Raw genomic sequence first — 14,705 nt, 5'->3', positions numbered from 1 at the left:
CCGCTTTTTTGTGAATTGTGATTACCCTTGTGTGCGCACGCATGACAGCTTTGATTCTACTTGTGATAGACTGGCCCCCATCATAGGAATGCGGAATCTCCACCACTGGCTCAGTGCTCCTGATGGCGATAAGCACCACCCTATGCTCATTTGAATACGGAGACACTTCGCATTTCTCGTGAATGTGTATATTGTGTGTGTGTGGCAAATATATCTATGAGCATATATGATGTGTATGGGGAGCAGTGGGGCGCCAGGGTGGTGAGATGTTAACTACCTCGCCCGCTATACAGGAGGCCGTGGGATTGATCCAGACCCTGATGCCTGTACATTTGGAGTTTGGATGTTCTCCCCGTGGTCGCGTAGATTTTTCTCCGGGTCCTCCAGTTTTCCCCCTCTACATTAAGAGTATTTGGCTGCTATAAATTTCAGCATTGATAAGCCACTTCGTTGAGCTATCAGTTGTGGCCAGGTCGCTTCTAAAATAAGAGCTACTTAGTTCAGTGGGCCTTACCTGGTAAAATAAAAATAAATGTTTTACAGTTGTTTTGGTTTCATAGTGGTTAGCACACTGCTCTGTGAACCTGGTGACCTGCATAAGATTCCTGCCCATGGATAATGTCAGCGGCCATTCATACGTGAACCAGTCGTCTGTCTCCCCTACGTCAATTTAGCCTTAGGATTATTACCTGGTGCAGTTTGCACACAGCACTGGATGGAAACAGGCTTGGAGCTATACCAAACCACCCCCACGTCTTGGCCTTAATAGGTCCTCACTAATAACAGCGCTTACCCTAAAAAAGTGCACGTGGCCCCATTGACGGGATATTATCTTCACGTGACTGTGATGGTACCTGGATACGCGTTTTGGTGTGTTGGAAGAGGGCCCTGCGTGAGAGGGTATGAGGTTGATTGATGAGGCTGTTGTGGGTGTGCATGTGTACGTGGGGGAGCGGTGGTGTAGCGGTTAGCACGCTGCGCTACAAACCCGGCGGCCCGAGTTCGATTTCCGCTCACGGCGAACACCAGTGACGATTATCTGAACCGGTTCTGGGCCCCTCCCCTAGGTCGACTCAGCCTCAAATGGTGCTCATTTGATGTGCAAACATCACCACTCGGGAGTCAAAGGCGGGCGGGCGTGGTGCCAGCCACCAACCCTCTCGCGTGCTGTGCAGGCCTTCACAGGTGCTTGCTAACGCACTTGCCCTATACTGTACGGGAGATCTTGTTTGTTTGTACGTTGAACTTCTTTTGCACCGTACATAGCCAACTGTGCTAATCGCAGGTGCAGGAGATGATGAGTGAGTGATGATAGCGGAGAGAGGCGGTGAAGGAAAGCGCTGCCGATCGAGGGTGAAGAGGTCATTGGAGTGTTCATTTCCGTGGGTTTAACGCAGCATTCAATGTGTTCGCAATGTACAAAGTAGGTTTTTAATTTTGTTCAGCGATAGCCCTCGAGTGTAGGGAAATCGTTGAGCGCGACAATAACTGCCTGTGACGAGACGAAATGAAAGCGTCCGAGTGAAGACTCGTGCTATTTCTGAAATAATTCAGAGGTTTTTTTGTTGTTGTATTTTGCTATAGATGTTTACCAGATGTTTGTTGATTAAGGGAGGAGGGCCTATGTGTTGCGGAGGACTGCTGTTTGGTCTCTAAGTGGCCTCAGGAATAGCAACTGTCTCCGTGCTACGTTATAAATCGAACAGCGTGGAATGTGGGTTTAGAAAATCACGAGCGGGAAATAATGTAAAGATAACTAATTCGTAATTCCTTTTAAGAGGGAAAGCCCCACAAAATACCATTTTTAGATGCCCCTGCGTTGGAATGTTTGGGCGCTTGTGGTTTTACGAGCGTTTGGCAGCAAAGCGGAAACCAGAGAACACACCCACACATACCAGGGGGTAGCACTTCAAGCACCGCACAGATGGATTCAAGACTCCATTTCTGTACTTCCATCTCCTGACCACCTCGCAGCTCCAGCTTAGAGCGCCTGGTCTTCTACGGCAGTTCCCTATGCAATTATTTACCAGCCTGAAACCTGCTTTTATCTTCCGAGGTGTGTTGAGATGTGGGTGCAATGCAGGGTGGTTTGGTTTGCAGCACTGATTTATGAACATTTTCGGTGTTTATTCGGTGTCTTGGGCCCTCTCTAAATAAACTCCCAACGGGATGGCACAGTGCTATGGATGCAACATTTCATCCAAAATGCAAAGAGTTCAAATTCCGGACACAATGACAGCCAATAAAATTGTACTGCTTTGTGGAAATCTGCACTGGTCGTCTTTATTGAGAGACCTGCCATGGGAGTGTGGAATTTCCACCAGTGGCTCAAGGCTGCCAGCGACGATGAACCAACCACCGTCCCACACTTGACTGAGCAGGGAGAAATGTTGACCCCCGACTTGTATAATGAAGCCCTGGTGAGGTGACATGTAGCTCTCGCGATGATGTCCACACATCGCACCGGGCACTTGCTTAAGATTGAGTTGACCTCAGAGGCCGGGTGGTGCAGAGGTCATCGCGCTGAGCTGACACCGCCGAAATCCTGGGTTTGAACCCAGGCTCACCAACAATAATCCACCCACCACGAAGGTTCTTCCAATTCACTCACTCGCATGGCAACTGGCAGTAGAGGTTATGACTCAGACTGTGCCCAAAACCACCTCGTGTGTGCCATCAAGTCTAGGCTGGTCATACTTTCTCCTCCACTATGCCTCCTTCTCTTCGTGGGTGCCACGGTGGCGAGATGTTAACTGCTTCGCCTGGTTTACAGGTGGTTGTGGGTTCGATCCCGACCCTGACGTCTGCTGTATATTGGGAGTTTGCGTGTCTCTCTTTCCCCGTGGATTCGTCTCCGGGTCCTCCGGTATTTCCCTCCACATTTAGAATTGACGTTGCGTTTAGAGTATTTGGCTGCTAGAAATGCACACGTGATAAGCCACTTCATTGAGCAATCATTTGTAATGGCCAGGTCGCTTCTGAACAGGATAACTATACAGCTCAGAGTGGCCTTACCTGGTAAAAACAAACAATAGCTCATCGTTTAATTTTTAGGAGAAAAAAAATGCGTATTTCATCTCCACAGCATACCTCCCCACCTGCCTTTCCCCACGACTCTCAAGTACGAACGCATGAAGCTTGCCATCACAGCGAGCGCACAGGCCGCTTGCAACTGCAAGCAATTGCAAGCGTCCTGTGGGATGTTGTGTTTGTTGCCACAGCGAAATTTAGCGTACGTCTATTCGTACGTCTATTCATTTATTTCCCACTGTATATATGCATTTATTTTAGATTTGAAGTTTTCTTGACTGCAAGGATCCATACTCTTTGGTTCTTTCGGTAAAGTCACGTAGGTGAAAAAAAAGAAAAAAGAGAAAAAAAGTGAATTAAATCACAACGTTTCGATTGCAACACAAGCAATCGTCATCAGGTGTGACAACCACAGCAATTTGTTTTTCACCTACGTGACTTTCCCGAAAGAACCAAAGAGTATGTATTTATTTGCTTCCCGCTGCCACAACGCTTTGCTTTGCTTGCCAAGTACAGAAGGGAATCCGCCGCTCCGCTGTTGTCACCAGGCGAGCTGCGTTCGACATGCGAGTGAGTAGAAGCCGGCGCCTTGGGGCCCTCTCGCTTCGTTCCTCTTCGACGTGCTTATCCAATCTCCTTCGCCTTAGTTGTGCGCCTTTTGGCGTCATCTGGTCCAACACCATGTGAGACTGGGCTCGAAGAAAAGCTGTCTCGGGTGTGGACCAATCAATTTTAAAGGACAGTGCATACATTATCAGAGTTGTCTTTTTGTTTGTATTTTGACCGCAAGTATCGTGGTTAATGCAAACATGACTCCTTGTAAAAAGGTGTCAGTTTTGTTGCCAGATAAAAGGGTAAAAAACCTATTCCTAGTTGTAGTTTTTGCCGGCAATTGCTCGCTCACTCCACTGCTGGTAGAAGGGCCTCCACTCGAGCAAGCTCTTGGCAGCCCGGCCAAAAATGGCACTTGCCCTACTGGTCGACGCTGATTGAGACGTACGGTATTCCCCTCGCTGCTCGAGAGGAGCGCGTTCCGGAAGATGCTCTTGAAGAGCACATTTCGCGGATATCGTTATTGGCACACGGAAACACCCATCCTTTGAACGGATTGCCTTAAATGGACGCGTAAGCGAACTATTAAATACGTGAACATTATCATAATAACACAGCAACATAAACATTGGTTGTAATAAACGGAAAGTAAATAAAAGTTAATTTTAAAATATTGACTAATATTGAATAAATGACGTTTCGGTCGCAACACAAGCGTTCGTCTCCCTGATGAAGAACGCTTGTGTTGCGATGGAAACGTCGTAGTTTAATTTTGTTATTTTCTTTGAACCTATCTACGTGACTTTACCAAAAGACCCAAAGAAAATGAACTTAGCTTAAATAATGATGTGCCATAGAAGGATGCAGTAACAATAATGCTAACGACAATGATGACAATGACGATGACAATAACGCTGATGATGATGATTGTTGTGATGTCGTTACTGCTCCTACATAGACGTAGAGAAACTAAAACGAAACCATTTTTTTATTTTAGCAGGTAAGGTCCATTGAGCTACGTCGCTCTTTTTCATAAGCGACCTGGCCACCAATGATAGCTCAACGAAGTAGCTTATCGCGTGGAAATTTATAGCGGCGAAATATTTGAAACGCACGTTGATTCCAAATTGTGGAGGGAAAAACCGGAGAACCCGGTGAAACATCCACACGACCACGGGGAGAACATACAAACTCCAAATATACAACAGGCTGTCAGGGTCGGGATCGAACCTACGACCTCATGTATACCAGGCGAGGTAGTTAACATTTTGCCACTGTGATGATTTGCGGAGAGCAACATCGCCGGTAGCAAGTTCGTGAATAACGCTGGAAGGCTGCATTTGGATTACCCACGCTTTACCCCACCGCACGTGACCTGCCGATTGACCGCGGTCTACCCAATCAATCGATATGCGGATGTGTCGTTACATCTCTGATGAGTAGATCGCTTTTTATTCATTGGTAAGTTAGAGCTCACGGGAGCCGGGTCGTAGATAGAATACAGCAAAAACACCACCGATTGGCACGGTTGGCTACGTACGGTGCGAAAGAAGTTCAACATGCACACATACAACATACGTATGTGCAACACGCTCCAGTGTGGCTGGTTGGAACTTTGGTGGAAAACTTCCCTTGCAATGTCAGGGTGACAAGTTCGAATGCTAGCTTGGTTCAGCTCAACCCATCATCATTCTTACAGGGTCAAAATACAGGTGGGGCAAGCTTTGTGTGGACACGCTGGATAGCAGTTGTCCCCTTGGACAGACACAGCTGGGAATGTAGTAGCGTGACCTTGCTTAAGGGGGTTGGGTGGGGGGCATACAAGAACCTCGTGGAGGGGGGGGGGAGGCGTGACGCAGTCAAAAGTTAAACGAACTTTAAACGACCGTGAAACGCCAAACAGAACGAGCGGCGTTATCCTCGTGTGTCTACGATGGAATCTCCTCGCTGTCGCCTCCCCTATATTGTGTCAGCATTTTTTGACTTGACTAAGAATTTAGTTTGGGGGGGACTTAATCCTTTACGGTGGGGGGGGAGGGGGGGCAGCGAATGAGCGCTGGTCAACATTATTTGAAGAGTGGAGGGAAAAATCATGACCAGCCTAGACTTGAGGTCACACACGAGGTGGTTTAGGACACACAGAGTCATAACCTCGACTCGCCAGTTGGCATGCGCGAGTGAGTGAATTGGTCCACCTTTTGCCTTGGGTGGATAATTACCGGCGAGCCTGGATTCAAACCCAGGATTTCAGCGGTGTCAGCTCAGCTCGATGACCTCTGCACCACCCCGGCCTCTGAGGTCAACTCGATCTTAAATCGTGGATTTGTGTGGCTTACTGGCGAGCGAGCGATACAGTGGACGAACGCACCCTGCGATGTGTTTTTCTGCCTGTCTCCCCCTGTTTAGGCCAACCCAGTGCACGAGTGTTGCAATCAGCAGTGCCGACAACGGGGGGGGGGGGGTATGCGGCAGTGCGGAGAAGGGGGGGCTGGTGGAAACTGCCCAAGTTTAGTTGAGCCCAGCTGAGTTGTTGTTTAAGGGGCACGACAGGACATCCATCCGTCCGCTATTTTTGGCCGTTCACAGTTAAGTGGGGCTGACACGTGTTAAGGGCGATGCTATACACGACCGTGAGCACGTGGAAAATGTACTCTGTTCGGACGCGTAGGTTTTCACGGTCGCTGCTGTGCGGACTGCCGCGTCGCGCTTTGTCCGGCCACGTTGTTTTGACGCTTCGATAGAATTCAGCTGCTGCGGGAAGCTCCCAGCGCTTGGAGCCGAAACGTCAGACATCGGAGAGCTGTTGGTCTGTTCGCTCACTCGCTACGACCGAGACGGTGACGGTGGGACGGGGTTACGCCGCTGAGACGTCTTTAAGCGGGCTACAAGCCGGGTGGGATTAGTAAACGCAATCCACCGAAGCAGAGCACGAGGTTAACAGATAAACAAAGACAAAGGTTCCCCGTATAGCCTTAAAACGGACTGTCGGGGCAAGTGCTGTTAGCGAGCAGCACCTGTGAAGGCCGGCATGGCACACGAGGGGCTGGTGGCAAGCACCACGCCCGGCCGCCTTTGTCTCCCCAGTGGAGATGTTTACACACCGCACTAGGTACCCGATTGAGGCTGAGTCGACCTAGGGGAGGCCCAAGACCAGTTCAGATTATTGTCGCTGGTGTTGGCCGCGAGCGGGAATCGAACTCGGGTGGCCGGGTTGGAATCGCCGCGCACTAATCGCTGCACCACCGTTGCCCACAGGATAACAGATAAACGGCAGAGTGGTGACCCCCATTACTGACTGGGACGTGTCACCGAGAGGGGCCAGATACCATTGAAATGTCTGAAGGCGGACTCTGCCATTCACAAAAATTAGGTTGCTTGCTCTCATGTTTTTGCCCGTCTTGATTGACAAATGGCGAATGGGAATGTGTTAATGGTACTTTACAATAACAATTTCAGGCTTAATTTGTATGATGCAGTACGGAAAGAAAACGTTTTTGTCTCCAAACTGAAGTGAGCATTTTGTGATTTAGACCTGGACTAGCCATCGAACAAAGGTCACTACATCGCGCGCTTTTAGATGCGCTTCTGTGGCCGTCTGGAACGCCCTTCCAATTCGATATTACGAAACCACTAGGAGTTATGCACTTTTAAATCTCAATTGAAAACTTTATTTCTTAGGACCTGCTTTTTGTGTTTAGTTTGTTGTCATTCCCCCACGCCTCCAATTAGCATGGTTGGCAAAGAAAGTTCAACATATAGACGTACATACGAGCTCAGCGCTGAAAATGTCCACATTTCTATGGCTGTGGACATTCTTCTTTCTAGAAAAGCCTCTATTAATATCCCTCCCAAGTGGTACAGGCTCACCAGATGGTTCTCACTAAGAGATGCCACAATAATGTTTCACGATATAATATCAAATATCGTGACATGGCAATCATCGAGTTATCAGTTTTTCTTCAACCTTGCCATTATATTTAGCGTCCCAATTGTGCATTTCTGTGCTTTCAGTTCAAAAAACAGATTCCTCCAAAAGGGTCTTCAAATGCGGTTCCCTTCCGCATAGCCTGCCACAAGCCCACTGGCCACTGTAATTATTAACAGCCAATACAGCCGACAACGCACATGTTGCCAGTTCCACGGGAAATAACTAAATTATTGAAAGGACCACGACAATGATGATGACGACCTCGCATAACCAGAATTCCGTGAAATTGCTCCAGAAAAAATTTGACGAAGGCAGTAATTTAATCGGATAATGGATATTCATTTTAAAACTTTTTTTTTTATTGCAGAAATATTTAGTGAGGAACTAAAATTAACAATAGTCGCAATGTGTTGTGCAAAACAGATCGTTGTGGATTGCATTGTCGTACGATCTTTCGTAGTCTTGCCATTGGTTGAAGCGTGCCGGTATGCTGTTCACAAGCACTGAAGCTGAAACCCGCAACTATTCTCAACGGCTCCTATTCCTTACGCTGCGACGTTCCCGCAGGGGAGATACGGCAGTGGTAGTGGGCTGCGGGACAAATGGGTTTCATAGCGGCGCTTCCAAATTAGATTTCGACTGCTGATCATCACCTCGTAGCAGCAAGCGCGTATCGCTCACTTCGCTGACCCCAGAGAGATCGATGACCACGATGACGATGATGATGATGATGATTCTGGTGGTGATTTTGTGACAATCACTTTATGAAGCCCATTTGTGAGATGATGGGCTGAGCTGATCCCTGGCCAGGATACGGTATATGAAGTTGCGCTGTGTCATTTTATAGGCCACTGTGTTGTTACACGCTGCGTCATACAGTGCCACACGAGTCACGGGGTTGAAAAACTGCCAGGCCTTTTCAGCACACGTTGTTCATGCAAAATTTAAGCGTGCAGATTTTTCCGCAAAAACTGCCATAACCTGACGAAAATGACCATCGCGTGTTCACAAAAGTGTTTTTACGACACACACACACGCGCCGCAGCTCTGGTGCCATTTGATTGAGGGTCTCGTGGTGAGGTTTAAGCTCAGAAACGTGGGCTTTAGTTCATAATGACAGTTGCAGGAGGAGGTCAGGAGCAGGTCTGGGCACTTCTCGTGTTGTCACTGACTTTTGCCTTGAGGCTCAGGTATGCATTTGTGTGCAGCACGGTTGGTTACGTACGGTACTTAAGAAGTTCAACGGACATATGCTACAAACCCATTCGGTTAACCCATGACACCTGAATTTGTCCCTGGCACGAGCACCGTGGCAACATCACCGTCACTTTTTGGCGAATGGTGGTTGTAATTGTTGTTGTTGAAACGGTGGTGCAGTGGTTACACCAGTGACGATTATTTGACCCGGTCCTTGGCCTCTCCCGAGGTCGACTCAGCCTCAAATGAGTACCTGCTGTGGTGTTTAAACATCACAACAAGGGGCATTGTACCTGCCACCCAGTCCCTCATGTGCACCGCCCGCTTTAATAGGTGCTCTCGGACAGCACTTGCCCCAAAAGCCTGTTTATGCTATATGGGGGATCTTTGTCTTTGTAGTGGTTAAAGCACTCCGCTATAAACTCGACAACCTGACTTCGATTCCAATCTGCGGGTAACATCGGTGGCGAATGATATCTGAACTGTTCCCGGGCCTCGCGTAGGTCAACTCAGCCTTAAGCGAGTAACCCTGGTGTGCTCTGTAAAAAATTGGCGCTGGATAGACGGAGGTGGCCGTGCGTCGTGCCTGTCACACCAACATCTTGCGTGCCGTGCTGACCTTGATAGGTGATCGCTACAGCACTTGCTGTTACATGTACGTGCCTGCTCGGGGCATCTTTGCATCTTGTGGCGAGATGTTAACTGCCTTGCCTGGTATGCAGGAGATCATGGTTTCGATCCCTCTGACGTCTGTATATTTGGAGTTTGCATGTTCTCCCCGTGGTCACGTGGACTTTTTCCGGGTTCTCCGATTTTTTTATCTCCACATTTAGAAACGTGCGTTTAGAGTGTTTGGCTGCTATACATTTCCACGTGATTAGCCACTTTGTTGAGCTATCATTTGTGGCCAGGTCACTTCTTAAAATTAGCTCTATAGCTCAGTGAGCCTTACCTGATAAAATTAATTGTTTGTAGTTCATAGTTTTAGTTTATCTTGCGCTGTAGGTCTGAAATGTGAATATGTTTTCTCGCGAGCTTCAGGCTACACAGTGTGGCTTTTCGGCTCAACTAAAAATAGTTGCACTTTAGAGGGCACTATGGCAGGGTGATATGCCTTTCCAGCAGCTGTTAGTAGTGCAATCTCACATCACTTACGACTCTTGCCATTGCCCTGAACGAATTCCCCCAATGTGCAACCATGGCCTACGCAGCACACCAGGAACTCATTCAAGGCTGAGCTTACCTAGGAGAGTCCCAGGACCTGTTCATACATCAGTTTACGGTCCAGCCGCCTTGGGGTGATGACGTGACAAAGCAGTAGCACATTCCACGCTTGTTGCAGTGGTTCGCGGTTCTAATCCTGCAGGCCACCCTGGTTAGTACTGCGGTCTGTGTTGCATCAACTGTAAAATACGAGCACCGTCTGCTTCACAGGGGGCATTAAAGATCCCCTGACGTCATTCGAGATGGGTCGGCCATCGTGTGCAGGGATCATGGTCCAAAATTTGCCGCGCCAAAAAAAAAATACCCGCAAATTACTCAATTGGGATCAACATGTATCAGTCATCGCCCCCCTACTGCCAGAATCATTTTAAAATATAAGACCAGATTCTGGGTCACCATGTTCCCACATAAACAGCTGACACACTTTCGTAAAGTTTGAGAAGTGATATGAGTCACTTATCGCATGTGCAGCACTATTGAGACACCCCTCCGTTCAAAACAACTCATCAAGAATCCAAATCCCAATCTCTTCACCCATTCCCCACCAACTGCACAGCTATAGGCGGCACCCATCACAAACGTTCTTGGAAGCTGATAATTGTTTTTTTACCCTTCTATCTGGCAACAAAACTGACACCGTTTTGTTGCCAGATAGAAGGGTAAAAAAACAATTATCATATTTTTACTGGCAAATGAGGTTCCCATAGTGTAGATTATTGGAAGCTCTTCTATCTTCCAAATCTGTAGTTCATGGGAGTTAAATACTGCATAAAGGTGCTTTATTATGATTTTTATTATCTTCCTGTGTGGTCTAGTGCTCAGTGTACACACAATTTAGCTTTTAAAAAAAATAATTTCACTACGTTGAACGTTACTGATTCTTGGTTGTAAGTTAAGATCGTCCTTGTATTAAATCAGCATTTTGCATGTGCACGCTTGTACATAGACACGTTCACGTGTGTTAAAATATAATATATTTTTTTACCAGGTAAGGGCCCACTTAGCTATGTAACTCTTTACCAGAAGCGACCTGGTCATAATTGATAACTCAACGAAGTGGCTTGTCACGTGTAAATGTATAACAACTAAATACTCGAAGTGCACGTTGATTCTAAATGCGGAGGGAAAAATCAGAAGAACCGGAGAAAAATCCACACAACCACGGGGAGAACACACAAACTCCATACATAGCCGCAGGCGTCAGTGTCGGGATCGAACCCACGACCTCCTGTATACCAGGCGAGGTAGTTACCATCTCGCCACCGCCGCGCCCTCGTATTATACATACAACAGACCATGTTACCGCACTGTGAACCCGCTGACTTTAGTTCGATTCCTGAGTACGACGAACATCAGTGGCGAGTGACATCTGCACCGGTGCTGGATACCCACCATTCGCCAACCCACGCTGACCGGTCATGACTGGAAATCAAACTCAGGTTGCAGGGGTTCACAGAGCAGTGAGCAAGGTACATGGACAAATGGGCCGTATGTATTTCATGGTACATTTCATTTCTGACTTCATAGGATTCGTATTCTCACTTCCTGGATAATCGTTAAGGTGATCGTTGTAGTTTCACGTGAAGCATCACGTATCCGATTGCTAAATTATTTGGGAATAGTTCTTCAACTTGCCAGTGAGTTGTAATCATAATAATTTCCCCCGGTTAAATGCTTCTAAACTTAAAGTTATCATTTTGTTTGTTCATGCTAGGTGGTGGAGGACCTGAGGACACAAATGCGGCCAGTGTCATTACGTGGCCTAACCCAAAAAAATAAATCATAATGACATTTTTAAAATGTACATATATACCAATTAAAATTTCTGTGAACAGTAATTATGCTTTGATGTATTCAAGTCTGAACAAAAATCCCTTGTGTGCAAATTTCTGCTGAGTTTGATACAAGCCAGGAAAGTAGTGGATCTGAATCTATCAACTGCACTGTGACTCAATGGACAGGCATGTCTTGGTGTTCTTACTTGCCTAGTGGAGGTGTGTTGACGCACACAAGCACAGGCTGCTTTGTGTCAGAGCCAAAGCGATGAAAATAAATCATTTGCCTGGAATAATGTTGGCTTTTTGGATGATTTACCGTGAGTCATATTCAGTACTGGATTAAGCTAGTGTGGGGCCTGTAGCATATGCTATAAAGGGGCCCTAAATAAAATAAAAACACGTACAGTAAATATTAAAACACATACATTTTTTACTTGCACAGTAAAGTAATTGTATTTTTTTATTTGCTATTAAGCCAGATGATACGACAAATTGCTAACCTTAAACACCCAGTCGTTCATAAAAGTTGAAGGCGGTGTAGTACTATAGTGCAGAATCACTGTTTTATTGTTATTATTTTATTATTTCCCTTCTACGTGACTTTACCGAAAGAACCAAGAAGATGAATCCCTGCAGTCACGAAAGATTTCAATCGAAATTTAACGGAATTGATAGCTTGAAAGCATTTAGTGCGGGGCCCTTGAAAGTGCGGGGCCAGTAGCATATGTAGCTACTTTTGTTGCTAGGATAATCCGGCACTGTTCATATTCCATTTGACTGCTGGCCATGGTCACGCCATCGGCATCAATAACCGCGCTACGCCAGACGTGACTTCCAGGAGTCCGAATTTGAGGGCCACAAAAACTGCGCAAAAACATTGCCAGTCGAATATGCGACGAATTGTCCCAGCTCTGAACCGCCGCATTCAGGGCAGGGTTTGTGGATCCCGGCCATCACGTCATACCGGGAGACTGCCAGCCGGCTGGGTTGCCATGTGGCCATAGGAAACGATTCTTAATTCTAGATTTGAAGCTTTCGTGACTGCAAGGATTCATATTCTTAGGTTTTTTCGGTAAAGTCACGTAGGTAAAACATCAAAATTAATAAAAATAAAATAAAATAAAAAATCACGACGTGAGACTTGTGTTGCCTCTGAAACGTCGTGATTTTTTATTTTATTTTTATTAATTTTGATGTTTTACCTACGTGACTTTACTGAAAAAACCTAAGAATATGAAACGGTTCTTGATTCGTACAGCTCTCCATGTGTGAGGCTGCACATTTCGCCCCACGCGCTGGGAGCTTCGGTTCGAAACGTCGGACACGTGGGACAACCCGAAAGCACGTCAGAGATACTTACGGCACCGCCGCGGAAACCTATCCAGTCAGGGCTTTACTTCCCATTGAAGATGTTACAAATGACTTTTATACTGGCAGCGGCAGTAGGCACGTGTATGTATGTTGAACTTTTTTCATTCCGTACGTAGCCAAATGTGGTAATCGGAGGGTGGACAACGAACGAAACACAAAAAGCAGTTATGAAGAAATTAGCTTTCAATCTAAATTATTTCAAAGTGCATAGCTCCCGGTGGCTTCCTAAAATCGGAAGAACGTTCCAGACGGCCACAGAAGAAACGAATCTGACTGATTGGGTTGGAGCAGTGATGCAGCAGTTAGCGCACTAAACGATGAACCCGGCAATCTGAGTTTGATTCCCGGCTAATTCGGACATCAGCGATATCTGCACTGGCTCCACCCAAACCTTCACCAACCAATGTACGTTTTAAGTTTGTTTAATTTCAATCTTGATTCTAAGCTTTCGTGACCGCAGGAACCCATACTCTTTGGTTCTTTCGGTAAAGTCATGTAGGTAGAAAAATAATAGATCACAACGTTTCGATCGCCATGCAAGCAATCGTCTATTTACTACACAGATGATCCCGTTGAGCCATCTTCCCGGTTATATTCCATGGGAGATCCATCCACGGCATACAGGACGTGGTATTCGCGAGTACTCAGCCTAACGCTCGGGCGCCTGACACAAATCTGCCTTCCGTTCTGCGCTTGCAGCCACAACAATCAGACGACCACGTGGCAGGACCCGCGGAAGACGATGAGCCACGCAAGTCTGATCTCTCCGCCGTCGCGCACCACCGTGACCAGCGGCCCGACCCGGCACGGCGTCCACGTCCTGGGTGACTAACCCCCCCGCACCCCGCTCCCTCGTTGCCTGCGCTGCCCGTTAAGAATATCTCGCCTGGCCAGGATTTGTGGATCGGTTTAGAGAGCGCAAGCAAGTGAGGCGGGGTATATTGTGGGTGGGATTTTTTGTTGTTCTTGTTGTTGTTGTAAATCTGTCATCGTCCGTCATAGGGCGGTGCCACGGGGGATAAGAGATGTTAACTACCTCGCCTGGTATACAGGAGGCCATGGGTTCGATCCCGACCCTGACGATGCCTGCTGTATATTGGGAGTTTGCTGTGTCTCTCTCTCTCCCCATGGTCGCGTGGATATTTCTCGGGGTCCTTCAGTTTTTTCCTCCACATTAAGAATCAACATCATGCGTTTAGAGTATTTGGCTGCTATACATTACCACGTGATAAGCCACTCGAGCTATTATTTGTGGCCAGGTCGCTTATGAACAAGAGTTTTCGCTCAGTGGGTCTTACCTTAGAGTGAGTGATAAGGCTCCCCATCGCGATATATTGTATATTGTGGCTCAGGTTCTTTGTAAATCTGTCCATTGTCAATCATTGTTGTCAGTATGAGTTGTGTTCATCCTCGTCATTATGATCAGCAGCAACAACGGCAGCATCACGACCACTGTAGTCATCATAATCATCAATCAACAGCAATGTCATCATCCGCAGCAGCAGTAACAGCTGTACCATCATTGCCATTGTGGGTATATGCAGAAGTAGCAAAACCATTATCGCTAACAGATGTGGTGATGCATCATGATGGCTTCTCGTAATGCAGTAGTCATATTCGTGAAG

At 47.0% G+C, this 14,705-nt stretch overlaps 1 protein-coding gene across 3 annotated transcripts in view; it reads left to right on the top strand.

Annotated features, from left to right (window-relative positions):
- The window catches only part of LOC144734509 (transcriptional coactivator YAP1-like), a 64,280-nt gene that overhangs the window by 14,285 nt on the left and 35,290 nt on the right, over window positions 1-14,705 (top strand). For all 3 annotated transcript variants that reach the window (XM_078616736.1, XM_078616735.1, XM_078616734.1), the window contains exon 2: window positions 13,780-13,904. In XM_078616736.1, the coding sequence (XP_078472862.1) occupies window positions 13,780-13,904 (125 nt within the window). The remainder of the gene's footprint in view (window positions 1-13,779; window positions 13,905-14,705) is intronic.

The sequence above is a fragment of the Lampetra planeri genome, chromosome 51 (assembly GCF_965212315.1).
Source record: "Lampetra planeri chromosome 51, kcLamPlan1.2.h2, whole genome shotgun sequence".
NCBI classification, from domain to species: Eukaryota; Metazoa; Chordata; class Hyperoartia; order Petromyzontiformes; family Petromyzontidae; genus Lampetra; species Lampetra planeri.
This window is presented reverse-complemented; position numbering and strand designations above follow the sequence as displayed.